The 27,295-nt window shown below is 57.4% G+C and overlaps 1 protein-coding gene across 1 annotated transcript in view; it reads left to right on the plus strand.

Annotated features, from left to right (window-relative positions):
* Positions 1-25,478, plus strand: part of IQCE (IQ motif containing E) — a 38,331-nt gene extending 12,853 nt beyond the window's left edge. The window contains 17 exon segments of the mRNA XM_021680138.2: positions 1,466-1,536; positions 2,542-2,614; positions 2,811-2,860; positions 4,282-4,445; positions 5,833-5,888; positions 7,158-7,259; positions 7,261-7,296; positions 7,298-7,359; positions 9,135-9,239; positions 10,481-10,571; positions 13,210-13,377; positions 17,475-17,498; positions 19,640-19,750; positions 20,259-20,380; positions 21,089-21,189; positions 22,101-22,214; positions 23,518-25,478. Coding sequence (XP_021535813.1) covers positions 1,466-1,536; positions 2,542-2,614; positions 2,811-2,860; positions 4,282-4,445; positions 5,833-5,888; positions 7,158-7,259; positions 7,261-7,296; positions 7,298-7,359; positions 9,135-9,239; positions 10,481-10,571; positions 13,210-13,377; positions 17,475-17,498; positions 19,640-19,750; positions 20,259-20,380; positions 21,089-21,189; positions 22,101-22,214; positions 23,518-23,657 — 1,590 coding nt within the window. The 3' untranslated portion in view covers positions 23,658-25,478.
* The last annotated feature ends 1,817 nt before the right edge of the window (positions 25,479-27,295 follow it).

Here is a 27,295-nt window from a genome sequence, read left to right on the forward strand (position 1 = left end):
TAAAGAATATAAAATAGTACGGCTATGTTCAGAAACGTCTATGTGATTAATTTAGGTGACGATTTAGAATTATGTAAATAATGCATACTTGTAGAGGAAGGGCTTTTTGCATTTTTATTCTAACGCTGTGGGATTTTTCTTTTTTAAGATTTTATTGATTTTATTTAGAGAGGGTGTACGTGCAAGCAGGGGGCAGGGCAGAGGCAGAGAATCTCAAGCAGACTCTGTGCTGAGTGCGGAGCCTGGACGTGGGGCTCGATCTCACGACCCTGAGATCATGACCTGAGCCTAAACCAAGAGTCAGAGGCTCAACCAACTGAGCCATCCAGGTGCCCCGCTGTGGGTTTATTATTATTATTATTATTAAAGTTGATTAAAAGTAGACATTCTAGATCCTCGGGAATGCACTGTTCCCACTTTCAGACCCGTTGCCAAATCGCCCTTCAGAGTCATGGCATCTTGTGATTGGACACTTGTGCTGGTCACCATCTCCCCTCAAGAGACATTTGCACGCATGCATGAGGAGGGCTGGATGTCTACTGATGGCTTGTTTGTATTAGCAGCTTAAAGGTCCGTCAATAGAGGGATGGGTATCTACACCAAATGGTCGTACTGTGTAAGAATCCCTGAGATCTGTAGGCACAAGAGGGATAGACACCGAGACCGTTTGTGGTGTGAAGATAACGACCGGCAGACTGTGTGCGGTAGGATGCTGCTTCTGCAAACACAGCAGAACGACCGATTGCCGATGGGTACACACCCCTGTAATGGGGTCTAGAGAATTCAGGTTCAGTTGGGAACAATATTTAGTGGAGGGAATAAGGTGAAGGAGCATAGTTCCGTCTATAATGTTCTAATTTTTTTTACAAGAAGATGTATTCATGGATTACTAATATAATTTAAAATTTGCTTAAAATCCAATTAAAAAGTTGTTTGGCTACTCAAGAAGAAAGAAAAGGATAGTCTTCCAGAAACATAAGGGTGCTATCTCCCAGAGTGATACATTAATAGAAGGAAGAAATGAGGTGGGCGAGCAGTGGTGGGGTGGCTCCTCCAGACCTCTGTCTGCTCTGCTCACCCCCAAGGGAATACTGTGGATGCAGTTGCCCAGGGCAGGTCAGGGTTGGGGATCTTTGTATCTGGTGCTGGCGGTGCATCTCGTCGGTTCTCGGAAGTGCGGAATGTGGCCGAGGGGAGGGCTCTGCACCTGCAGGCACGTCTCCGGGCCCTGCCCTGCCCCCCCCCCCCCGCCCTGCCACCATGCACTGAGCCAGTGGGACAGTTGGCCCTCGCTTTGCTGCACCTAGAGACTACAAAAGAAGCCAGCGATTAAGCGGGGGGAGGATGTCCGGGTGCTGCCCGGTCAGCTGGCAGCATGGGGACAGGACAGTCTCAGTGTCCAGAGGGAGGGGGAGGTCGAGGACATGGAAGCAGTCAAATTGATGTGCTGGTGTTCGATTGGCAGGTTGTTAACGGGCTAAAGCAGAGGATCCTCAAGCTGGAGCAGCACTGCAAGGAGAAGGACAACATGATCAAGTACGGATGCGCTGGTGGGGGCTGGGGGCAGCGGGCTCTGGAGGGTCACCGAGGCCTCGCCCCACCGTCAGCGGGCTGGAGGCAGCCTGCGTGCCCCTCGCCTTGCCTCATCTCTAGTACCAGTGTTTGCTCTGTCTGCTCAGACTGCAGCTTCAGTCCCCACCCCACCACCCTCTGTCCCACGTCCCTTGTCCCAGCTTCCTCTTTGTACTAACCGTCATCCAAACGTCACCGGGAATGGTATCGTCCCTTCATCTCTTTTCCTATCCCTGGTGCATTTAAGCAATGCTTTCTCTCCTCGGTCTTCTGAGGATCGCCTGATGATGTGCGCTGGGTCTGTGGTCTTGATGCCAGCCTTCGGTGCTGGGAAGCCAGCTGCCTGCCCCGCCCCCGCGGCGTCCTGGTGCTGCTCCGGGGTGGCCACGCATGCGTCCCCCCGGTAATGTGATGCAGAGGAGAGTCCTTCTGTTGCCCCCGTCTCCCCTGTGTACAGCAGCATCCCCCTGCTGTGTTTCTTGCTGAAATTGTCAACTGTGAACATTTGCTGATTTCTCCTGTTTCAGAATCCTGAGCTCTGTAACTGTACTTTCGTTTGTCTGCTAGAGCTTTTTATCTGAAGTCTGTGGGATGCTGAGGGCGGGGAGAATGGTGTTGGTGCTACGGGAGGGAAGTGATGCTCCCGCGCCCACCCCCAGAGGCAGCTGTTCTCACCCCGGTCCTGGGTCCTTCACAGGCACTTCGCTTCTTCCCAGAAAGCCTCCTGCTTAGTAAGGAATAGCTTTAGGGCATCTGTTACCGCACCTGGAGGTGGCTGGTCCAACACAGAGGGGGTCCTGAGGGTGTGAGGATCCTCCCGTGGGTCTCGATGCCAGTCCACGAGGCTCCCACCCAGCCCGCTTCTCTCGCGAAGCCCTTCCTTGGCTGATGCTCCGGGAAGCGCTCTTGCCCTTGGTCTGCCCTGGGGGTGCCGGCACTGCCGTGTTAACTCTGAACTTGGGTTTCCAGCAAACTGCAGACTGATATGAAGACCACTAATTTGGAAGAGATGAGGATTGCCATGGAGACTTACTACGAGGAGGTGCGTGGCCTTCTCCGGGGTGGGGGGGCAGTCTTCCCGCTGCACCCTGGGGACCCTTAGCTTGCACGGGAATCCCAGCAACTTAGTGTTACTTGCATCCGTTAGGCAGAAATCAGGAATCTGATTACAGCTTTTTTTCAGGGGATGTCTTCATGCTCATTTTGTATTGTAACGTACTTTAATTTGGTATTTACAGATTCACCGTCTCCAGACTCTCTTGGCAAGCTCTGAAACTGCAGGAAAGAAGTATGATCACGTCGTCGGGAGCCACGTTTTGTGTTTGGTCCTAAGAGCAGCGCAGGCGTTATGTGGGAGGGGCGCGCACTACCCTTCTCTTCGGAGCCGGCACCTGGGTGGCGTGTAGCGGCTCGAGTGCACATATTTCCATCTGGGACAGTTACACACGTGCCCTCCAGTGGCCACGTGCTGGCTACTAACAGCATGTTCAACTCTCCGCGCATCAAGTCCTTAGCTCCCACTACGGAACAGCTTCCACATACAGTTAGCGCTATTGTTGAAAGCAGGCCTTCCTTTTCAAGAAGACCTTTAATACCAAGTACAAAGAATACAGGTTCATTTCCCCAAAGGAGTTTCTTAGGAGAGACATCAGGGTTTCCTTATCTCGGAGATTCCCTTATCACAGATTTGGCCATGTCGCTGGCCTCAGCCCTGAGCTGCGAACGTGTATCAGGTGTTCCCCCTGTGCCAGGCACAGCCTTCCCTTTTCCCCTTTGGGGTTGGCAAGCTTTTTCTGTAAAGGACAGTTGATCTTTGCTGTTCCCAGCAGGTATGTTCTGTGAAGTGTCCCCCAACACAGACCTGCTTGAACACTGAGCCATCACCCCTGGGGGACGTGCAGAGTAGGTTCCTGTGAGCCTCAGCTCACAACATCGTCACCTACCCTGTTTCTGTGTGTGTTTCTGGTTTAAAGACGGCTTACTTAGTAGGTACTGCTGATGCCCCGAGCAGCATCGCGCACACGTGCTTTCTCGTGATTAGGAAGGCGGGGCAGCCCCTGAGCATTGTGCTGAAGGGGGCGGTTTTAAACCGTGAGATCACTGATGAAAGCGCCAATGTGGGGAAATAGCACTCACTAGATGGTGGAGGTGCCGCTTGGGGGGCGCGTGGGGACTGCGGGGAAGGCAGAGCCCACCCCCATCCGCACCCCTATACCCCGCCAGGAACTCGCCTCTCAGGCTTTCCGCCCCCTACCCGTGTCCCTGGGCGACCGCGAAGGCACCCCAAGTATCGATTCAAGGGTTGCAAATAAATTTTAGCAAGTAGGCAAATCTGCAAATACAGAAATTGGACAGTGAGGACTGGCTGTATGTTAGACTTTGTGGGATAAGGAGCGAAATCGTTCTACAGGTATTTTTGTAACGACAGAAAGCGAGTTCTCACACACTTTCTAGTGATGCAGTTTAAAATATACCACTGGTATCAAATATAGTATTTTGTTCCACAGGCTTACAAATGAGGATGGAATCCAGTTTGGGGGATAGCAGTTTGCTTCCTGGGGGCTCAAAGTCTGTGTTCCCTATGCGATGCAAATACCTACAGAAAGCACTCTGAGCCGGGGCAGGCTGCCGTGTGCACACCCCTCTTTTAAGGCATTTATGAAGCCAGTTTAGGAACTCAGACCTAGCCCTTGGCTTTGTTACTCCCAGGACTCCAGGGGAGAAGAAAATGGGCCTCAAAAGGCAGAAAAAAGTGAGCAGCGCCCTCCTGAGTTTGTCCCGGAGCGTCCAGGAGCTCACGGAAGAGAACCAGAGCCTGAAGGAAGATCTGGACCGCGTGCTGAGCAACTCCCCCACCGTCTCCACCATGAAGGGTACTGTCCCCAGAGCCACCCAAGGAGGGACGCTCCAGGAGAGGCCGCGTCTCGTGTTCTCTGAGGGGAAGACGCGGGTGGAGGCTGTGGGAGCATCCTGGCCCGCCCGCCCGGCCCCTGAGGCCCTGGTTCAGCTGCCGCAAATGCAGACACATACTGCCAGGCAACATTAGGATTTATTCCAAAATCTAACGAGCACTTGCTGTGTGCCAAGCACCCTTCCAGGGAGTGGGGCAGAGTAGGGAACAGAAGCAGACATCCCTCGTGGGGGCGACATCGTACTGGATGGCATGAGAAGCCAACCTACCAGTCATGGGTCAGGTGGTAGCAAGTGTTGGGGGCAGTGGTGTGCGCCTGTGAGCAGGAACGTCAGGGACAGGACAGCTGACAGAGCTGGGACAGGTGAGGGACGGCCAGGCCCAGAGCCAGCGTGCCCAGCCTGCGGCGGCCGTGGGAGGGTAGTGGCGATGAGACAGAAGGCGCAGGGTTAGGCGCAGGACAGGGCTGTGAAGGCCGTGCTCAGGCCCCCGGGGTTTGGGCCGAGGGGAAAAGACTGGCTTTTGTGCTGAGTGTACTGTGGGGAGACGGGGCTTCTGTGGTGTCCTCGCAGGGGCTGCTGACGACCCAGAGCAGGGTGGCACCGCGGGGCTGAGAGGTGGCCGGGTTCCAGATACCTTTGGGAGATCAGGTGCAGCCTCTGAGGGAAGGGAGGAGCCAGGCTCCAGGGCTTTTATCTGAGTGATCAAAAGGACAGGTGTTCCTTACTGAGGTGGAGGTGACAGAGAGGAGCGGGTCTGGGGGAAGGGAACGGGTCCAGTCTGTGGTGTGGAATAGGGGTCCAAGTGGAGACAGGACATATCAGTGAGTTCAGGATGGAGGCTTCGGCAGCTGGTCCCCGGCCAACAGAGGACCTGGGTGGGATTCGGAGCACCCATGAGAGTGCAGCAGAGGTGGGCCTGGGGTGCAGCCCCCGACACGACTCAGCAGTGCGCAGAGGGCAACCGGGGAGGGTGGCTGGTGAGGTGGCTGGCAGAGCTAGGAGCACCAGGGAGGGAAGTGCTGGGAGGAGGGAGGCGGGTGGAGGATGTGGCAGAGTGGACTCATGTGACCTTGAGAAGGACCATCTTGGACTGATGGGGCCAGGCCTGACAGGTAGGATCAGAACTGGATGCCCCACTAGGGACAGCACTGTGGTGTGGGGGACAGGATCCTTCGCGGGGAGGTACCCTTTGGCTTATAAGCACCTGCCAGGTGGGGGTCCCCCGGCTTTGCTGCTGGCTGTGGAAGGGAAAACTCGCAGGCCGTGCTTGAGACGGGTGGTCCGGGCCGAAGGGGCCATCGGGGTGGTTGTGTGCAGTATCTCTCTTAAAACCGTTGCCTCCGTCAGGTTACGTGGAATGGAGTAAGCCCCGGCTGCTTAGACGGATCGCAGAGCTGGAAAAAGTGAGTGGTGCGCCTCTCCGCTCACCTCCTGTCCTTTCGGACCAGCCGGTGCTCAAGGAGAAGCCAGGCAGCTTGTAAAGTGGGGACACAGACGAGTCCTTTGCTCACAGGACACTCAGAGTGAAAGTGTGAATGACTAGTGGCCGTCTACCAGATGGCGCCTAGTGCAGACTTCTTGCAGGTCTGGACGAGACCCACGGGCTGTGCCATTCCTGTCCCCGGTGTCAAAGGGGGCAAAGCCACGGTCCCGCGGCACGTGGTTTTGGAGTCCCGTGTGTGACCGGGGATGGATGCAGTTATCCTAGAGCCTTTCAGAAACCCAGCCTGATGAGTGCGTGTGAGTTTCTGCTGCCGGTCACTCACCAGCCCGTGTGTCTGAGTCCTCAGAAACTCTGTCCATCCACCAGGAGACTGGGGAGATTTGAATTTGCAAATTTGATCTCACTCTTCTGGTCAGTGACCAGTTGGACTCTACTGGAGTTGGTCAGAAGTGTCAACATCTTCTGAGTAGCCTGGCAAAATCGTGAGAGCTGCCCCCTTGTTTGGCTGAGCAGAGTAAACCTAGAGGGGAACATTAAACAAAATAATTTTACATATTTACACAGCATTAAAAACCTAAAAAGTTTTTATGTATTGTGGGTATTTTGAAAATAAAGCTCGTTAGGAAGAGAGTCAGCCGGGGTTGGCTCAGAAGTCCCGTGGGACGGTGCTTTCTTGGCTGGGATAGGCCGGCATCAGGCAAGCTGCAGGTGCTCCATGGCTCTTAGCCAGCACAACTGGGTTATCACTTAGGGTTAAAAGCACAGAGATTGAAAATTGCAGAAATCCTAAGGAAATACTAGGGTAAATGAGCACAAAGAAAAGAAGCTTATGAATTTGCCTCCCATGGGCCCTGTGTTCTGTTTTATGAATGGCACCTTACCCCCCGCCTGCCCCAGGCTGGGCTCTGCTGGCGGGGTGCTCTTCTCCTCCCATGGGGGGCTCTGCTGGTGGGGGTGCTCTTTGCCTCCCATGGGGGGCTCTGCTGGAGGGGTGCTCTTCGCTTCCCCGACGGGGGGGCTCTGCTGGCGGGGTGCTCTTCACTTCCCCAAAAGGCTCCCCTCCCCACGGGCTCCAGTGAGGTGGAGCTGTCCCAGGGTTGTGAGGTCACACATGGTCCCATACCTGTGCTTGGGACAAGTTTCCCTTGGTCACTGTCTCTTCCTTGGGTTTCATAACCGTAAAGTAAAATGAGAAAGAACGTCTAAAAAATGCCTGTGTTGCCTCTAGAAAATAAGTTCGATGGAAAGCCCCAAACCGCACGCTTCAGAAGTGGTCAAGTCAAACGCTGTGGTGCGCTCTTCGTCCAGCTCCACTGTGCCCAGGCAGCCGGGGGGGCGACCGGGAGGACGACAGCGAGAGTCTCCGGGGGGGCCGTGCAGAGCCTGAAAGGCGAGCGGAACGCCCTGCAGATGCAGCTGCAGGAGAAAGAGTGGGTTGCGGGGCACAGCCGGCACCTCATGCCCCTGGGAGGGGGTTGTGGCTAGAGTCCAGCTCTTCTGGTGAATTCAGGGGAAACGCTCAGCTCCTCGTAGTAATTGCTGCTGTAGTTTTGTATGATTCAGAAACTTTCTATGTCTTGTTTGTGAAGTAGAAGTCACTTTAGTGGTAAAAAGAAGACGTTAATTGACCATATTACATCACTGAAAGAAGGGGAGGTATCATTTAAATCTGTTCATGCTGAATTCCAGAGTGATTTCCAAATTATTTTTTAGAGAAGAATTTGCTTTCATTGATTTGTGTAAAGTAGGTAGGCCATCAGTTAGATCTTAGGCAGAGTGGTTTAGAGAGTCAGTAATATGTTTATGACTTCCAGTCTAAATGCCAAATAAGACATAAATGCTGTCAAGTGTTCAGTGTGACCCTGAGAGTTTGAAAGGCAAAGCCTCCAGATTTTGCTTATTCACTGTTTGTTCTCTAGTGTCTTGATCTGCAGCCTGTCTCCTCCACTGTTTACTTGTGGCTTCTCTAGTTGCAGTTCTGTCATGAATAAGCCAAACCCATGTGTCTTCTGAGATGGGGTTTATCTCTCAGAGTATGGTCTGGGAAGCCAGTAGCCTCAGCATCACCTGGCAGCTGATTAGAGATGCAGAATCTAGGCCCCGCCCACATGGGAGCTGGTGAGAGATGTAGAATCTAGGCCCCGCCCACCTGGGAGCTGGTGAGAGATGTAGAATCTAGGCCCCGCCCACCTGGAAGCTGGTTAGAGATGCAGAATCTAGGCCCACCTGGGTGCTGGTTAGAGATGCAGAATCTAGGCTCTGTTTACCTTGGAGCTGGTGAGAGATGCAGAACCTTGTCAGACCCAGATCTCCTGAATCTGACTCTGTGTCTAATGAGGCCCCCTGGTGATTCATGTGCACATTCAGGTCTGAGAAGGACTCCCTAGCGGACTCCTCGCCTCCTAAGTTCTCTGCTGCCTTCTGTTTACAGCAGAGGAAAATCCTTTCACATTCCACCTGTTCTTACTCCTCCAATCCAAGGGCATCTATGTGAATTGGTAGGTTCTTTGTAAGAATTAGTGTTTCATGAAAGGTTTTCAAAATTGGACTAGTCATTTTGATCATCTCTTCAGCTGTCACCTGGCATGATAAGAGCTTCCACTTATTGAGCCCTTGCTCGGTGACAGACACTCTGTGGAACACTCAAGGTGTTTCCTCTGATTCATGAGATTAAGGAACCTTGAAAAGTGAGGTCACACGAGAGTGAGCAGTAGAGCTGAGCTCAGACTGAGGTCTCCTCTTGGAGCGGTGTTCTTAGCCACGTGCCACCTGTGGGACCCAGGAAAGCCCTGTGGGAAGCAGTTTAGTTGGAGGTCCTGGGTCACCCCTCCATCCTCGATGGCTCGGCTCAGGCAGCAGCCCCATGCGGTGTGGACAGGACCCTCCAAGCACTCATCTCAGGGGTTATGTACCAATTGTGTGACTATTGGGATAATGAAATATTCCAGCTCGTCTGGGGTTGCAGCTCGTCTGCGTCTCCTCACCCTGTATCCTGGGCACCTAACAGTCGCGGACACGAATATCTGGAGGAACCACGGCCGGAGTGGCAGGCCTGTCGGGTCTGTTCCTGGCTCTGCGTGGTGGTAAACGAGCGCCTCTGCCCATCTGGCCCCGTGTCCATCCACTGTCATAAGAAAGGAAGGGGGGCGTGTGATGTAACTTTGTTTTCACGAACGCTGAAATGTCTCTGGTTCTGTGTGCTCAGGTTGGAGGTCAAGCAGCTGCTACAGACCAACACTGACCTGCAGAAGGAGCTGGAGCACGTGAAGGGAGGCGAGGAGGAGAGAAGAGGGAGAGAGGAGGCTCTGAGGTGAGTGCTCCCAGAGTCACAGGCTGTGAGGAGATCACTGGATTCCAGGCGCTTCTTGTCTTCCCTCTGAGCGGCTCTGCAGCGGTTTTCACACGGCTGCCCCAGCCTGAGTCCGCCACTCCAAGTCCTGACATCCTGTGGCGGCTCTTCGCGTCCTTCGGAGGAAAAGTCCCAATTCTGGGAAAGGGCTCTTCCCACCAGGCTGGGGTTTGCCTCTGCACGCACCCTTCACTGCTGCCTCCCTGGTCAGGACTCCCAGGATGGTGCCTCCCGCACCATCAGTGTGTCCTTGCTCACGCCTCAAAAAGGGGAAAGAGCCCCCAGCCCATCAGCTGAGGCAAGATAAGAAACGGAAGTACATCCACGCGAAGGGACAGAAAGGACTGGGTTCTGACACACGTGACCGCGTGGGCGGGCCTCCCACACATCACGCCACATGAAGGACACAGACAGGAAGGGCCACGCACTGAGCAATCCCACCACGTCAGCAAAGTCACAGAGAGGGGTGCGGGGCGGGGAAGCAGGAAGGGACGGCTGAGGGCAGAGTTCTGGAGTTGGCGATGGTGCCATGATGCCGTGAGTTCGTGGAAACCTGTACTTTCATCCTGTACTTTACTCTAGTGGATTTTACGTTCTACAAACTTCACCTTAGTGAGAAATGCCCCCAAAAGTAAGTTAGAACACTAAGTGGAAATATTCAGCTCTCAGAATAATGAGGAAGACACAGATTGCTGGAACGAATAAGAATATTTATTTTCTGGAGAACCGTGACTAGGTTTTGTCGGAAGGCAGGACTGAAGGAGACAGAAAGGGCAGGTGCGCAGGGAAGAGCTGTTTTCCTGTCGCCTTTGAAACCCGCAGCGAGGACACGAGTTGTATTTGCGTATTCGCTTCCATTCACACCGTGCGCTGAGAAGCCCAAGTGGCGCTCCCCGTGTGCCACTCCTGCCGTCAGGATCTGCCTGGTTCTTCCCACGTGCCAGAGGCAGTGGCGGCCCGGGGGTCCTCCGGCCCTGCCCCTCCGCGGCTGCCAGCCCGGCCGCTGACACAGGCCACAGAGCGCGGTCCCGCAGTGGGGACCCCGTGCCGGCCAAGGTGCAGGGGGCTGGTAGCGGGGGCCCCACGTCACCGCGGGAGAGGTGGCCTTGGCAGCCCCGCAGTCGGCCCTCCCTGCCATCACATACAGATGTGGGCCACTGCGTGATGACGAGTAAGACGTCATCTTTTCCCTCCCACTTTAGAGAGGAAATTCAGACCCTTACGAAGAAGTGTCAAGAACTGGAGGAAATCAGGAGGGAAGAGAGAGACGACCCTGTGGAGAGGAGTCTTGAGGTATGTCTCAGCCGGGTTTCGGATTTCCTGCGTGGGCGCCGCGGGGCTCTCGGCCGGCGCAGGATGGTTCTGCGGGGTCTGTCCCCCGGCTCTCCTGACTCCCGACGGTGACAGTCCAGTTCCCCTTTATCTTCCCCTCGATGTCCACAAATTGGGGTTCTGAACTGATCGATTGTCAGTTAAGTGACTTTTTTGAACGAGCGTTGGAGTCTTAGATAGTGAAGCTGAGTGAAGATCTTCCCCAAACTTCACATATGCAGAAAGTCTTAATTGTCCAACAAGGGGGTGTCCGTTCTTGGGTGAGAAGGAGTGACGCTGCATGAGGACCTCCTGCCCCCTGCCCTGTGTGTTTAATGGAAGCTTCGGACTGTGACGTCGACACAGCCTGGCGGGCAGAGCGCTCGCTCCAGCTGGGCATCTTCTCGGGGCCCCCATGCCCACCACTGAGCTGTGCACTCGCCCAGGTGTTATTGAATAAGTGTGTGGCGAATGGCGGGTTCGAGGCAAGAGGTCAGTGCGGGCGCCCGCCTTCCTGTCCCCGTCCCCTCATGGAGGCAGCTGCGGCTGAGGTGGCCTGTGTGGCCGTGAGGGGCTCCCATGGCAGCACCTTCAAGCCCTCTGGTGCCCGCAGGCCCGGTGCCCCCTGCACTTGGACGGCTGGTGGCTCTTTGCTAATCCTTTTTCCCAGTTGATGGGGTCTCTCAGATGGTAGGTGCGATCTATTAGCACAAATAGCAGAGGTATTACAATCCTGTGGCTGCCGTGTGCCCCCACAGGATGCCACCACGCGAACGGGTGGCGGACAGCGCCGAGCTGGTAGAGGACACACGGTGGCCTCTCCACAATCCCTTCCCACGAGCCTCTGTCTGTCGGCTACAGATGTGGTAAATACCCGGGGGACCACCAGGATGGCGGGGCTTTGCCTGGCGCACGCTTTAGCCAAGAAGTTCTGTTGCTTCAGAAGGTGACTTCCTGTTTTATAGCAAGTGACCTGACAGAGACGGTCAGTGGGGCTGAGTTTCTGCTGAGGGCAGTGCTGGCGTCGGGGCTGGCTCCTGGCTTCGGAGGCTTACTTGCTAGAGTCTCCACTGGGGGGCTCTTTGCAGGACCCTGTGTGTACCTGGAAACCAGGAGAGAGCTGAATGTCGGGAATCTGGAGAAGCCGATGGGCGCAGCTTAGCTGGCAGGCAGGGGAAGGCAGGGTCGTGGCACGCGCTCGTGGGAGTGTGAGGGTCGACAGTGTGAGTCCTTCCCGATCCCGCTGGAAACTGTTTCTGTTCAGTAAAGCGTACTGTCGTGTTCTGTGGGATGCTTTTCTGTGGCCGCTTTCCTGCATCCCAGAGAGAGTCGCTCTGCACAATTGTCCGTCCCCAGGGCCCCCTGCCCCCCCCCCAAGCCCACGCCCACTGTCTGCCCCAGGCGGACGGGAGGCCAGGGCTGCCACGTGTGTGGCAGAGCCGAGTTTATGTGTCTCCAGGGGCCGCATCTCCGGCAGGGGCCCCCTTTCTTCCCACACGGGTGCTCCCTGGGCTCTGAGACGGCAGGGCTCACCCACCTGTGACTTATCCGTGATCCTGACCCCTGAGAGGCACCCGACAGAAGCCAACGTACATTCTTCTGCTTGTCTTAATTTCTCTGTTCATTAAGGTTAACAGAGAGGCCCGCTCGGGGTTCCCATAGACGCTCCTGTGGGAAGGAAAGCAGGTTTCCCCTATTGTCTCTTCGGTGTCCTCCAGAGCTGGAGTCACTGTAGCCCAGTCTCCGCCCCGGGCACTGACAGGCACCCGCCATCAGGAAGGTGGCCCTGGTTGGCGGGCTCCTCGCGCACCAGGCCTCACGCTGACGTCTGGGAGGATCTGGCACCGAGGCTCAGGCCCGCTTCTCCAAGCACCTTACCGCAAGCGTGCCGCTTTCCGTTAATCCCAGCAATTCGGGATCCGGATCCTCCACTAATTCAGTGCGAGGCACGGCGGCCGTGTCAGTACGGGGCCCTGATGAACATTCTTTTCCTCAAGGGAGGACATCCTTAATCACTGTCTCCATGTCCCCAGACGAGTCCCCAGTCCAGTGTGTTGATTTTTATTGAGACATGTCATTGCAGATAATAAATTTGGACCCTCAAGTGTGGTAGAAATCAGGGTTATTTCAATGGTCACATAGCAGTTCTTGCTTCTTTTCACTGTGAAAACTGAGCTAGAAATCTATTGCCTTTAATCACAGAGGTCCTGTTTCTATCAGAGTCTTAGACTAAAAGAAAGACCAAACACAGGACCCCCAAAAAGCAGGTAGACCTTGCAATAACACACACATGTCACTGAGCTCGGGAAGGACGTCGTAGCATGGAAGGGGCCCCCGTCGGACCCACAGGTGGTGTCACCCACCGTCCTCCCAGGGGAGCACCGCCACACTGGGTCTGGGGAGGGGGATGAAAACCGACCTTCAATCCATTTATTAGCTGCACATTGTTTCTGCAGAGATTTTGTTTGTCGAACGGCATGCTGAACAAACAGATTTTCCTCCACATTAAAAAGTCTGGTCTGACGGGCTTCATCTGTATCATGCCGATATCCTGCCACCTGACCCGATCCCCATCTTCCCTGCCCAGCTTAACCGTCCTTTACACCTTGAATTTCTGCAGACCCCAGAAGAACCCCGACCTTCCCTTCCCACCAGCAGGCCCTCTCGGAAGGACTGTGAGCCAGATACAAGCAAGGAGGGCTCCCGGCCCCCCTCTACCTGCTCCGAGGGGCGAAGAGACATGGCGGCCAGGATCCTGCAGACCCAGCGGAAGGTGTACCGACGCCAGGTGAGAGCCCGTGGAGGCCATCCCTGTGCCGTGCGGGCTGTGGGCTAGGTGCCACGAGCGAGGTGGAAGTGCGGGACAGACTCGACGCGCCTGAACAGACATCGTGGGGGGTGAGGGACAGACGAGCACCTGGACCTGCAGTGGAAGGACTCGGTCCTGCGGGGAAGGAAGGGGAGGTTTCCCTTTCAGCTCATCCTCGGAGGAGGGGGAGGGTCGTTTTCCAGGTGGCAAACGACAGTGACTTGTCCAGAAGCCTCTGTTAGCTCACGGACCGGGTACATGCAGCGGCAGGGTGGCGGGCTCCCAGGAAGACCCACTCTGGGTGCAGCCCCTGATCACACTCTGGAATCACTGCCCTGTCCCCCCGAGCACAGCCCGAGCATGGGATCCACAGTCAGGTGCATCCATTGCAGAAACAACTGGAAATTCAAACGCCCAGAGTGGCCCTCTTCTGGGGCTGTCTGGGGGGCAGCAGCTCGGGCTGTGGTCCATTTTACTGGGACTGTGAAAAACCTGCCTTGAGTGGCTGCTCCTCAGAGGACACCACCTGTAGGTTAGGGGACAGGAAGACCACCCACCAAAGCTGAGCATGTGCATCTCAGACCCCGGGAGACAAGGAGCTGTGAATCTGTAATGAGTGCCTTCGTGCTTGGGGGGAAGTGGGGCCAGGAGCCCGGGGCAAGGGAAATGGGGGGATGAGGGGTGGGGGGATGGGGAAGGGGGGGGAGGGGGGGGGGGGGATGGGGAAGTGGGGGGATGAGGGGTGGGGGATGGGGAAGTGGGGGGATGAGAGAGGAGCCTGGCAGACCCCCATGCTATCTCATGGAGGAGGAATGGGGCTCCTCCCCTGAGCTCCCAGGGTAAGGGTGGCAGTCTCCTTGGACAAGCTCTGTGCTCAGAAAGAGCTCCGGGTTCTGCAGAACACAACAGCACCCTTTCTCCCCAGCTGAACCAACAAAAACTCTGGAGTTCTCTACCCACCTGAATATCATAAGATCTTAGTTCCAGAAGATTGTCTGTAGAGTTAAACTGTTTCTTCCCAACTTTTTTTACAAGAATGTACAGAACGTTTAGTATAGTTGAAAGAACTCTGCATATTCACGAAGGTGCTGCACAAATTCTTGCCCCCACCTTGACTCAATAGTAGTTAACGTGCAGCCGTATTTCTTTTCTATACAGATCGTTTCTTTGCACAACCATGTGAGAGTAAGTCTTAGACGTGAATCTCTAGCATCTTGTAAGCATGAGGGCGTCTCGCTGACCACAGCACGTGCTGTCAGATACCCCGAAACGTGGCAGAGGTTCTCTCGTGTCCTCTGGTGTCCCCTTCATAGTCATATCTCCCCCTGTGCCCCAGGATGCCACTCAACTGTCTTTTTCAACCCCGGATCCAGTCAAGGTTGGATTTTGACCCACATCCAATGAAAGCTTCCTCTTCGGTTGTCTAAACCTCCTCAGTGTGGTTTATCAGCCCTAACCTTTTTTTCTCTTTAAAGTCATGTTCTTCTTGAAGAGCACAGGCCAGTCTCCTGCAGGGCATCCCACATCCTGCATCTGTCCGATTGTGTCCTCGTGGTGGCCCTTAACTTGTTCCTCTGTTCCCTTTACTTCCTGTACATGGCAAGTCAGGTGTACAGGCTTGACTCGGTTTAGGTTAGGTATTTTTGGCAAGAGCACACTCCCACAGGTGGTGCTGGGCTCGTTGTCTCCCTTCGGGCACAGGTGAGACTAGGTAGGTCTGTCCGTGTGTCTGACTGCAGGCACTGGGTAAAGTCGCGGCTGCCTACTTTTGTTGTTGTAAGCAAACACCTTTCCCTTGATAATGATCCCGTCAGTCTGTCGGGAGAGTGGCCTCTGTGAACCCCGGTCTCCACCTTTCGCCGGTGGCCCTACACCCTTCATGCACGGTAGCTCAACCCGTCTTTCACACGGCTGTGGGGTGACTTCAGGTCCTCCCGACACTTAGCGGCTAGTACTCTTCTGTGAAGCTCTTTTCCTCATCGGCTGGTCAGCGGGGCGTAGCTCCAGGGTCTTCCAAAAAGGCAGGCTAGAAGCTTCGCTGTTTTCCTTCAAGTACTAAGTAGACCCTGATTTCAGAGCAGGGGATTGGAGGCCAGCGAGTTTCTCCCCAAACTCTCTCTGAGGGGAGGGAACATTGCTGCTTTTCAGATTAATGAGTCGTTTTTCTTTTCATGTTCAACGTGTCCCACATTTGGTCAGTGGCAGTGCTCGGGTCGGGCTCCTGTGCCTTTGATCTTGCTGGCGCAACCTCATTTTCTGCACAAGAAGGTGTCCCCAGCTCCCCGTCCTCCTCGCCCCAGATCTGGGCGGAGCTCGCTGTCTCTGAGCCACTTGTCTGTGCTGCTTTTCCCTTCATCTTTCACCCTTCTCCCCATCAGTCCCTTGCTTAATTAAAAAGACAAAACACGGGGCGCCTGGGTGGCTCTTGATTTTGGCTCAGGTCATGACCTCAGGGTCGTGGGATCGGGCCCCGCACTGGGCTCCCTGCTCAGAGGTGAGTCTGCTTGAGGTTCTCTCCCTCCCTCCCCCTCTGCCCTTCCCCTTGCTCTGCGCTCTCTCTCTCTCAAGTAATTAAAGTCTCTCTAATTTAATTAACTAATTAATTTTAAAAAGACAAAACGTAAAGTGCTCTAAGAGCAGTGCCCTAGCTCACTGCTCCCCACCAACCGGGCAGGGCTAGTCACCCGCACTGGGTTCCACTGCTCACCCCTCCAGGAGCTGGGCACAGCTGACTTCTTGACACATGAGCTGAGTCTTTTCTTCAGGATTCTGCGTTACAAGAACTCAGAAAAATCAAATGCACATACCTACATCTGAGAATAAAGCATTTGAAAGGCCACTTAATTGGAAATCAGGGTCCTGGGACCTCAGTCCGGGGTCCTCTTGGTCTGTACATGTTGGACTCGCCTTGGGGTACAGGGGTGTCTGAGGCCGTGAGGAGGAAGGCCCTGGACCCGCCTGGAGCCCTCCCGGCCGGTGTGGTGGCACCCCACACCCAGCCACTCTTTGAGGCGAGCTGCAGGTTGCCCTCGACAGGGCCTGCAGCCAGCTGTGGTCCAGCATGCCTCCCCCACTCAGGGTCCATTTCTGCAGGCAACAAACACGGTTCCGTCTCTCCCATCTGCCTCAAGTCACGGCACGTTTCCACCCCTCCACTTTTGCTCTTTCCAGGCTTGCTGTTGACTTCCTCATTCTGCAGCTCACCCCACATCCTCGCCGGTACTCTCCTCATCGGCTGCTCGGCACGATCTTCAGCCTTGATTGTTACCATTACTAAATATTCGTTCATTCATTCATTCATTTTATGTCCCCCTGGTCCTCGTCCTCCCTGTTTCCTCAATCTGTCACGGGACACATCCTCTTCTGTAACAGCTGTGGGCCATGCACTCTGGTGAATGTTGCAGAGGAGCGGGTGGGTGTGTGTTTTGCGGACCGTGGCTTGGCCCCTACGGCACATGCGTCATCCTGGGGTTTCCACGCTAGAAGGACTCGGGCTTCACTGATGTCTGTAAGGATACACATTTTGGTTCAGCCTTGGGTGTGGCTGAATCTTTTTCCCTCCGGTGCCCGGGTGCTTCTGACGATGGGTCAGATTTGGGAGCCCGTGACCCAGACCCGTGAATGGGGGTCCCCTTTGTAGCTTCTCTGGCAGGCGGGGCCCAGCCGCTGTGGGACCGTCCGGAGAGGGCAGCCGTGTCCCCAGCTCTGGCTGGGGGCGGGCCTTCCTCACCTGGGGCTGAAGTCAAGCGCACACGGTGGTGCTCGTGAGTCCGTCCCACAGAGAGCTGCCACGGGTGGGAGCCACAGGTGCCACTGACAGGGCTCTTCTTTAACTGTGACGCGCCCAGAGAAGGCTGGCATCTGGTTATGGCTGCTGGGTCCCCTGGCACGGTCCGCCAGGCAGGGGAGGACAGAGACGCGGGGAGCCTCCTGGGGCTCCCGAGGAGGGGGGCGCCCTGGTACCCTGGCTCTGCTTTCCATCGTGCTGATGGTGGCAGGGGCAGGATCAGGACATGAACGCTGTGTTGCCAAAAATTCATCCTCATGTTAATTCATAACCTGTCTCTTTATTTCAGAAAAAAAAGGCTGTTCTGACTGAGGTAAGCGAGGTTTATTTCACCTGTTCCAAATACGTATTCTTGCAGTAGAGCGAAGTCTCGGTGGGATGTCTCGGGCACTTGTTTTCCTGAAATCAGACCAGACGGGGGTGATACCAGAGTCAGAAGAATATTTGGATAACTTCACACGTTCAGATTCATTCCATTACACAATCGTTTTTTCAACACAGTTTTCTCGGTCATCAGTTCGGGTCGGGTAACCTGGCGGGCCCTCGGGACTCAGAAAGGTGTTGAGACGGGTCACTGCAGGTCAGGGTGGCAGGCGTGCGTTATGGCTCTTGGGCAGGCCCGGCCCAGGGCCTGGGGAACGTGAGAGGAAGGGCTGCGGGCAGAAGAGGGGCGCACGCAGGAGCGCGGCTTACCCGGGAGGAGAGCAGGTCTGTGGGAGCCGCAGGATGCGTCGTGAGGGGCGCTGGGAACCAGTAGAGTCTCCAGCCACCCCGACGGCCGTGGACGCCCGCACGGCCCCTTGCTGCTATTGCCCTCCCTCAGCCTGTTCCCAGGCAGCCTCCAGGGCAGCATGTTTTAAGTGTTAAGTGACACCCACCACTGCACATGACTCGCTCCCAAACTTGGAACGTGATCCAAAGCTGTTGTCTAAGGACCTTCCATGCCAAACTCCCTGGCTACCCCACCCCCCCAGCCCTGCTCATTCTCCTCTACCCAGTCTGGAGGCTTCTTGGGCACTGCTTGGAAATAACAAGCTTCTTCCTGCCACAGGGCCCTTGCACTCACTGCTCCCTCTGCCTGGGAGGCTCTTCCTCCGGACCCCTGCATGTCCTGCCCCCTTGCTTCACGCAGGAAACGTTACCTCCTCAGAGACGCTCTCTCTGACTACCCCGTGCCAGCCATCACTCCAGCCCTGGGTCCTGCTTGATCTCTCTTCGTAGCTTATATCCCTACTTGACATTTTGATATTTTACTTGTTTTAAATTGCTTGTGTCCTATTGCAATTTTTTTAAAGTTCCACGGAGACAGGGACCACCTCTGTTCTTACACCACTATATCCACAGTTCCTAGGATGGTGCCTGCCACGTGGTCGGCATTCAGCAAGTATCTGTGGAATGAGTGGGTGAATGGGTGAATTTGGGACTCCTCGAAAGCCCGTCTAGCGTGTTTCCTAGCCGGCCAGCCGGCATGCACTGTCATGTTCTGCTGCTGGTCTCCCGGGTCCCCCCCGGGCCTGCGTGTCCTCACCTCCCCAGGCAAGGCGACGACTAGACCCCCGTGTGGGGCAGGGCTGGGCTGGGTTTCTGCCGGGCTCTGGTGGCTATGAGGTCAGCAGCCTTCACCCCAGCCCATGTCGCCCGCAACGAGCCCTCACCCGGGTCGTCTGCGAGCAGCGAGCCCCCCGGGTCGGTCTACACATGCACCTGCTTGTTCGAATTTGCCTGAATGAGGGTTCTCTTGCCACGCTTTGTTGGGCCTGTTTCTGAACCCCGAGTTCAGGACATCTCCTTCACCTTGCCCCCAGGAACAACAAAGCAGAGGTGTTTCTCTTAGTGACCTGATTCTGGAAGCATCTAGACCTCTGGACACATGACGTGTCAGGCCCCAGTGTGCTTGTGTGGTGCTCCCTAAGATGCTCAACTAAGAGCTCCCTAAGAGCTCAACCCCTTTGTCACACCGTGATGTTTCCAGCCAGGCTGCCCCCGAAAGCCAGAACACTGATCTCAGAACTTAACAAAGCATCCGTGTGTGTGAAGAAATCACTTGAAATTAAGGTCAGAGGATAGATCATTTCTTGGCGACAGTTTGAGACCATGTCTGCCCTGCTTGGTTTTGGAAGATGTGTATGGAAAGCATGAGGCATGGGATGGACTGCCCAACGTGGAAACGTAATTGCGTGTAAATTATGGACAAACACTAGCCGCTAAACGTCATAGCGTTTAACAGAGGATTCGGTTTGCCATGGGAGGGGACGCCCGTGCCTCCGTCTGTGTGGACGATGGGCATGCCTCTTCCTGTGGGAGGCACTGGGCGGGTGACAGAGGCTGTGGCTCTGCACGAGCAAGAGACGTCGTTTTCTCTGCTGGTCGAGCTTTGCCCTCCAGAGCCCCCTCCCCTGCACCTGCCGCCTTCCAGGGGAATTCACCTCCCTTCTCTCTCCTCGTCCCTGCCAGGCGGCCACGGCACTCCAGGCAGCTTTCAGGGGACACCTAGCGCGGGTGAAGCTACTGTCAAGCCAGGCGTGTGCTTCAGAAACCCCCGGCCCGCCCAGCCCGCCCGGCCAGGTAACCCTGGGGGGCCAGACGCGGCAGGGGCGCTAACCGCTCTCTCTACGTGTCCCGTCTCGTGCCTCCTCGACCAGGGCAGTGTGGCATCTCGGTGCCCGTGTCCTGCCTGGCACCTTGCTGTCCGTGGGGAGCCAGGCGGCGCCAGGAGGCGAGCCTGTGGTGCACGCGCCAGATGGATTTAACTTCAGGGGCCATGTTGCTTTGAGGTGCTCACGTATTAGGCAGCATGCCCGCCTCACAATTAAGACAGAAGCTTAAATACCCAGTAACGATTAGCGTTTTCTATATCCATCCCTCCTCTGCGAAAATGACAAGACGTTCATTTTAAGAATCTCTAGTCTGAGTGTCAGGAGGCTGCTGAGCACATAGTCAGTGACCAGGTGAGCCACCCGGAACGGGGCCACGCTCACCGGGCTCTCTGGGGGCCAGGCGGGGGCCCTGCCACACCCGGGAAGTGGGCAGAGGCTCCCAAATGGCTCTCTTCCCCACTGTCGTGTCACTGCAGGACCCTCCGCCGGGACGCGTCCCGAGCCCCGCCGTCCAGGCTGAGGACGACCCAGGGCAGGAGGAGGCCATCACCACCGTCCAGTCTGTCCTCCGGGCGCACCTGGCATGGCTCAGGCACAGGTAAGTCCAGCTGGCAGGCTCCCCGCTCTGTGTCGCCGGGAGACGCTGCCGGACGACAAGGCCAGCCCGTAGTGCGCAGGCGCAGGCCGTGGGAGCCAGGACCTTGGCGAGTCGCCCGAGCACAAACGCCTGTGCAGAGCTCCTCCCACGTGCGCAGGTGGGGTAGCCCGCCAGTGCTGGCCCTCAGGAGGGGCCTTCCTGCCTGGAACGGCTCGCTCGTGCTGGGGGAAAACCCGCAGAAGGGCTTAAGCACCGCGTGGTCCTGCTCCCCACCAGTCTGTAGGCTGGCTCACCTGTCCTAACGCATCGCCCTTTAAAACAAATGTGATGCGACCCCAGTGTTCAGGGGGACGTGGGCGTTGTCAGGTCCTTGGCACAGCAGCTTACACTCGTTCTCACCTGCTGGGGCCGCAGAAACTCAGACTCCATGTGGGTCAACTCGGGCAGAGTGGGATCTGCAGCCTGCAGTGAGGTGAAGGGAGTGTCTGTCGAGGTGCGAGGGCAGGAGGCTCAGGCTTCCCCTCTGTTTCCCAGTCCACCCGTCACTTTTCAGCCTCTGCTCCCTCTCTGCCAGAGAGGAAGGTGTCTGAGGCCTGACCTCGGCGTGTGCCCCTTGTGTTCTCCAGCACATCCGTGAGCCCCGCCGGGGCCTCGGGCGATGGGGGCGTCCTGTAAAGTCCAAGCGGCCGGTCTCGCTCTCTTTTCCAGCGCCTCTGGTCAGAGAACGGCCACTGCAGCTTCTAGGAGGAGGAGACCCACTCTGGCCACCCCCCGCCCGTCGCCTGCTGTACCCTGCCCTGCTTCTCCTGGTACTTTCATTTCATTTTGAATTTCCATGCGAGGGGCCTGTGGGGCCCTCTGAGCCCCGAGCAAAGAGCGGCCACTGCGCTGGAAGCTTGGGGTGTGCAGACACGTGTGGGGGCCCGTCCCGGTGCGACGCCCTACATGCCTCCACCGAGCCTCCCGCCTACGGCTTCGTCCCTCATCCCCGGGCTGTGGAGAAGCTCCAGTGCCAGTCACAGCAGCGTCCAGGCACCTGCAGGCCACACGGTTGGAGCTCGTGGCTTGTGTGTCTCTGGTTTTTATTCTTGGCTCTGCTGGAGTTGCGTGGTTTCCCCGCCTTGGGCCAGTGCTTTTCCTGTTTGTTGGTTTTAAGTAAACTTTTGCTTGTATTTGCTTTTCTACCTCATCACCGTCCAAAAACAGTGCAGAGATCTCTGGGCCCGGCAGGGGCGCTGCGCCTCAGCTGCGAGGCCCGGTCCCTGCTCCGCCCGCTGGCTGACGTGGGGTCCTCGCAAGCGAGGTGGAGCCCCCCGCAAGTCCGACGGCCCCTCACACGGGTTGGGCACCTCCCTGTGTGGTGCGCACTCACACTATCAGTAACTCTGCTGGAGAGGAGCAGGGAGGTGGTGCTGCGAGCTTTGACGCTGTCGTTGGACCCAGAAACACGTCTTGAGGCCTCATCTGTGAGGGAGGCATGCGGTCACCACGCAGCACTCGTGGGAAGGACTTTTCCCATCCCGAGCTCTTTGGTCGCACAGGTGGAGAAGGGCAGGTGCCATGGGGAGCAGTGCCTCATTTTGGGACAAACTACAAAAGGAAGCAGTTTTCTGAGCCAGAGCCCTTTGGGGTAGAGAGCCAGGTGGAGGTGACTAGCCCTGTCCATGTCTGCTGCCAGCTCTGTGCAGGGCGGGCGCCTGGAGTGTGCGTGTTGTTTCAGGTCAGGAGGACAGTGACATGAGCAGCGAGGAGACCGTGGAGGGGCCGGCGGCCAAGGACGAGGTGCCAGGGCTGTGGGCGCCGGAGAAGCCAGCAGCCTTGCAGCCCTGCTCTGGTGAGTGGGGGAGGCCGTGGCTGGGCGCGGGGGGGCTGGCCGCCCCATCCCTTCTGGGGCCGGGTCCTGGAGGATGTCTTGCACCAGCTGAGGGTTCGATGCCATGTCTGACCCGGAGATCACCACTCACTTTCCAGCCTGTCGGAACTTGCAAACTGTGAACTTTGGTATTTGCTCCATAAACTCCATGTACAAAGTTCAAGGAGCAAACATGAACAGCACAGGGGCGGGGTGGGGCGGGCAAGGAGGATGTGCAGGTGAGCAGGGAGGACGTGCAGGTGAGCAGGGAAGACACGCAGGTGGGCGAGGAAGACGCGCAGATGAGCGGGGAAGACGCACAGGTGGGCAGGGAAGACGTGCAGATGTGCGGGGAGGACGCGCAGGTGGGCGAGGAGGACGTGCAGGTGAGCAGAGCCCACAGAGCCTGAGGGGCTGTCATCTAGAACCGCGGGGCTCTCCAGAGATCACATCCTCCAGAAACCAGCTTCATGCTGATTTCGCCCGACCCCGCCTTTGGTGACTGTCGTCCACGTAAGCCGCCCCCTCCTCCTGCTGAGCACGTGTCGTGTTCGAGGGGCAGCTGCGCGCCCCTGCTGAGAGGCCTTGCCGTAGGGCCACGTGCACGCACACTGCTCTCAGTTGCCCATAGGGCAGCCTGCGGGAAAAGTGGGAATCCAGCCCTTTTGGGGTCCGACTGTGACAGTGTTTGCAAAGAAAAAACGAGATAAGCTTGAAAACGGGTGTTTTAGTGTCCTGAGGCTCTGCTTTAATTGTTTCCTTGGAAGTCCCAGAGGACAGCTGACCAGTCCCCGGCCTGTGGGCTGCTCTACAGTTTTCCGCCTCCTTACCTCAGTGAGCGGCTGGCCGCCCTGTGACTGCCGTGTCCCCAAGCGGTCAGAGTGTGGCCCTTCCTGGGGCTAGGCACCCCCCTGCCTTCTGCCCTTGCCAAGGCGGCACTCGGCGCAGGTGGTCAGCAGGTGGCGCCCTGTCAGGCGAGGATTTGGGAAGTTGGCTGTGCGTGAAGAAAGCAGGGGAGGGTCCGTTGGAAAGCTCACAGTGCTCAGGGGCACGGCCTGGTCCCCTCCCCGGGGGCCTGAGTCGCGAGGAAGGTGGCTCTTCCCCGTGCGGGCGGCCCTGAGAGACCCGGCCCGCACTTGAGCTTGCAGGTGTTGGCCTTTGGGAATGGCCATGCTCAGAGCTGAGCTGGGAGGCTGAGGCGGCTTTGTGGCCGCTCTGACAGGGATTCTGAAGGCCTGCCCCGTCCTGAGCTGCTGGGGTGATGGCCCCCTCTGCTTCCTTGCAGGGCTGTGCTCTCCCTCGGGACCGCGACCTCAGCCACAGCCCGCAGAGCCTCCGCCTACGGATGACGACAGCTCCGACGACTCGGATGAGATTGTCGTTGCTCCGGCACGGCCCTCGAGGAAGGCCTCGTCCCCACCGTAGGCCCTGGGCCCTCCCGCAGTGCCGGCTTTGCCGGGGAGCTCAGGCACGCTCTGGAGGACATGGTGACCAGAATCGCAAAGTAGTTTATCTCGTTAGGAAAGAACTGCCTACTCCATAGCTCAGCGCTCTCGTCAGCTTTTCTCTTTGGTTTGGTTTTGCCACTTGTCTGGTTGTTCATGTAGGAATCCTGAAGCTGTTGCTTCATCTCTGCGCTGGTTTTCAGGGTCAGCCGGACAGACGCGTGTGCCCGGGATGGGGGCAGCTGCGAGCCCTGCAAACACATGCCCCGGATAGTGGCTTCCTGGCCACCGTTAGCCTTGAGCCGGGAAGAGCTGCTCTGTCTGGAGCCGCCCGACAGCACCTCGTTCTCCCCACCAACATCTTGTCCGGCACCGTATGCTCCGACCTCCACCCAGTAAGTAGGTCAAGCTGGATGCGCCGGAGCCGTGCCTTCCGGAAGAGAGGACATGAAAGGCTTGTGTGGGGCAGGCTCTCCCCACCCCCATGACGGGACACGAAGATGTCAGGGCCCCAAGGTGGGCTCGGGCTCCTCGGGCTGCTCCTTCCTGCACCTCTCCACACAGACCTTCATCTGTCATCGTCCCCACCTCTCTGGGGCACTGTCCCCCAGAGCTGCCATGCCCAGGAAGCAGTCTGATGGGATTTTGTCACTGGGCAGATTAAGCCTTAAAAAAATACCAAACTGTGATTAAGAAGCAGCATCAGGTTTGCTTTTGAGATCTGCGGGGGGGCAGGCTGTCCCCAGGCCCCGAGGAAGGGGCAGCGGGGAGCCCACAGGCCCTTGCTGCATTCGCGCCCCAGCTCCGCGGCCCGGCCTCTGCCACATAGAGCTCCACTCCGGAGCTGAGTCTCGCCCTTTGTTTGCGAGATTAGCCCTTGCTGATGGTAACATGGAGAGCCTCCGGCCTTGGGTGGCATTTCAAGGGCCTCTAGAGCCCATGTCCCCCAGGCTGCGTGTCTGACATTAGCTCGCTCTTGCTGTGCCCACTGGAGCCCTTCTGAGGTCGCACCTTGGGGAGCATGACATCCTCCTTGGGGAAACTCAGGCTGTCCTCTCGGTGGTCAGGAAGCTTCTGGTTCCAGCACCAGCTAGGCGTGTGGCAGGGGGCACTCTGCATCGCCACTCCCCCCCCCAGCCCGGGTGGGTGAGGGTCTCTGCAGCCCGGCCTGGCCCCCTGGAGTCACCGGGACCCCCCCCCAGCTAGGTTCTGTTCACACAGCGGGTCAAGAAAAACTCAGCCGGGATGCTTGCTTGTTTAGCTTTTCTTCTTCGTTTGGTCTGTGGGCTGCTCCATCAATTCTCTTTTCTTTTTCTCCCGTTGGACTGATTGGTAACTTGCCTGAAATCGTTGCTGGTCCTGGCTTGTGTCGTCTGTGGGGTCTGCTCCCCAGGAACCGGACCACCCTTCGCTGTGTGCCGGGCTCGGAGCTCAGGGTCTGTAGGGGCGGGCGAGTGCCAGGGGGTGATGAAGGCGGGGTCCGCAGCCTGCGTGCTCCCGGGACACATCTCCTCTTGCCCCTCACGCAAACTATGGGCATTCCTGCCCACTCTTCGCTCTGAGGAGCGGGTGGCCTCAGGGGCTCAGGTCGTAGGGACATCCCTCCCTCAGGCCTGGAGAACAAGGCCCGCTCGGGGGAAGGGCAGGGGGTGCTGAGCACCGTGACCAGAGCGGCCTGGCATCGGGCAGGGCTGAGAAGGCAAGGTCAGTCCGTGCACTTGGGTTTTTCCAAGGAAACGCCCCGAGAATTGTAAATATCTACACTTGTCTGTGCACCTTTGGTGCAGCGTTGTTGATCTATTAAAAGCAAACAGTCTCAAAGCTGCTTGGTCACCGATGCACCTCCAGGCCGTGACCCGAGCCGACATCCATCGTGCACACCCTCTGAGGACGGCCTGCCCTGCGGCTCTGTGACCCTGCAGTTCCCGTGGAGAACCCCCGGCACTGGCACGCTGGCGGGGCCCGGGCGTGGGGCTGGGGCTCCGTGGCGGCAGAACAGGCCAGGGCTGGAGCGCGACCCCGAGGACCCCTGCCTGCTGTGCCTGCTCACCCCAGGGCCAGTCCCCGCGGAGGCCCGGGAAGATGGAGGGCAAGGGGATCCAGCAGGAAGGCACTGAGCACCCCAGAGACACAGGTCACTGCCCTTCTGGGGGGAGGTCCAGGGGCCCGCGTGGCTCACTCTGCCCGGGTGTCACGGCACCTGCTGGGACCCATGGTGCAGAACCGATTGCGATCGGGCTGCGTAGGTAGCTGGGCTCTGAGAAGCTGCCGCCTCTCCGTCCCTACCTTCCAAGTGCCCTGACCCAGCTGACCTGGCGTGGCCACGGCCGGTCTCTGTGGGGCAGAGCGCATGCCAGCACCCTGGCCGCGGGGAGGGGTGGCTCCAGGCCGCGGCCACCCAGCCTCCCGAAGCAGGGCTGTCCAGGGGCCCCGGAGGCACTCCCCGGGTTGCGTGCACTGACCTGGCCTGGCCATCGAGATGCTGTTCCTGTCGCCCAGGTCATGGGGGAGACCCTGGCCCAGGAGCCAGGGACGGACCGTTCTGAAGGTGCCAGGCGATGACGGGAGTCCAGGACGTGCCGTGGCCTCTGCAGCCCTTGGTTCATACCCACCCAGCAGGCGTGGGCTGAGGAGAAAGGGCAGGGGGAGGAGGTGCCGGTGGGAAGACCACGGGGCAGGACCAGCTAGCCAAACCATGGGCAGACGTGAGGCGCGTGCCGGGGGGCGAGCCAGGTGGCAGGAGGTTCTCAGGGCGTGCTGCTGCGGCTGTCTCTGCGGAGAGCGACCCAGGAGAGGGATGCGGGCTGGGAGGCACCCCACCCAGGAAGGAGGGGCAGAGCCCGCAGGCCTCCAGGGCTGGGGAGGTCGTTACGGGGCAGCTCCGTGGGGCTTCTGGGGTTTTGTTTGCTCGTTCCTCTGTGAGCGAAGGAGGGACTCTGTGAACTGGACGCCCGGCCCTGACTACGTGTGCTGGCCGTGCTGTCCCAGAGCGTCCGTTTTGTCTTCCTCACGAACGCTCTCGGCCCTTCCAACCAGAAACCTCCGTCCCGGCAAGAAGACCAGCTGCATGAAGCCAACCTAGCTCGTCTACCAGGTGAACACAGCGGGGCTTTGCTGTGACTCCAAGAAATAAATGCCCTCTGCAGAAAGCCCACTACCCTTCAGGATCTGAACACAATTTAAATTCCGTAGAAGCTGCCTGAGCTCATTCCAAGCTCCTGCTGTGGTTTTGGAGCAGGGTTTGCTGTCACGGGGCTCAGGGATGTCTCTGAGGACTGGGGGTCCAGCGGGCTGCCCCTCCAGGCCCCCACCTCACCGAGCTCCCAGCAGCTCACTAGCAGGGATGCCGGCTGGGTCAGTGTCCTTAAAAACCAGGTGGGAGCCAGGCACCATCGGGTGGCTCAGGAGAGGAAGGGCTGGATCCCCGGTCTTCCGCATTTTTATTTAGAATTATTCCAAGCTTATGCATCATGTGTACGTGAGGCTTGGGACGGGATACAGTTTCAGACTGTGCTACTCATGACTGGCCTTTGTCAATCATGGTGGTTTTACGGGTACTTGTCTGGTTCGCCCCATAAATCCTACCACTTCTAATGGCCCCCAGGGGAGTGATGCTGT

The sequence above is a fragment of the Neomonachus schauinslandi genome, chromosome 5 (genome assembly GCF_002201575.2).
Source record: "Neomonachus schauinslandi chromosome 5, ASM220157v2, whole genome shotgun sequence".
Classification (NCBI taxonomy): Eukaryota; Metazoa; Chordata; class Mammalia; order Carnivora; family Phocidae; genus Neomonachus; species Neomonachus schauinslandi.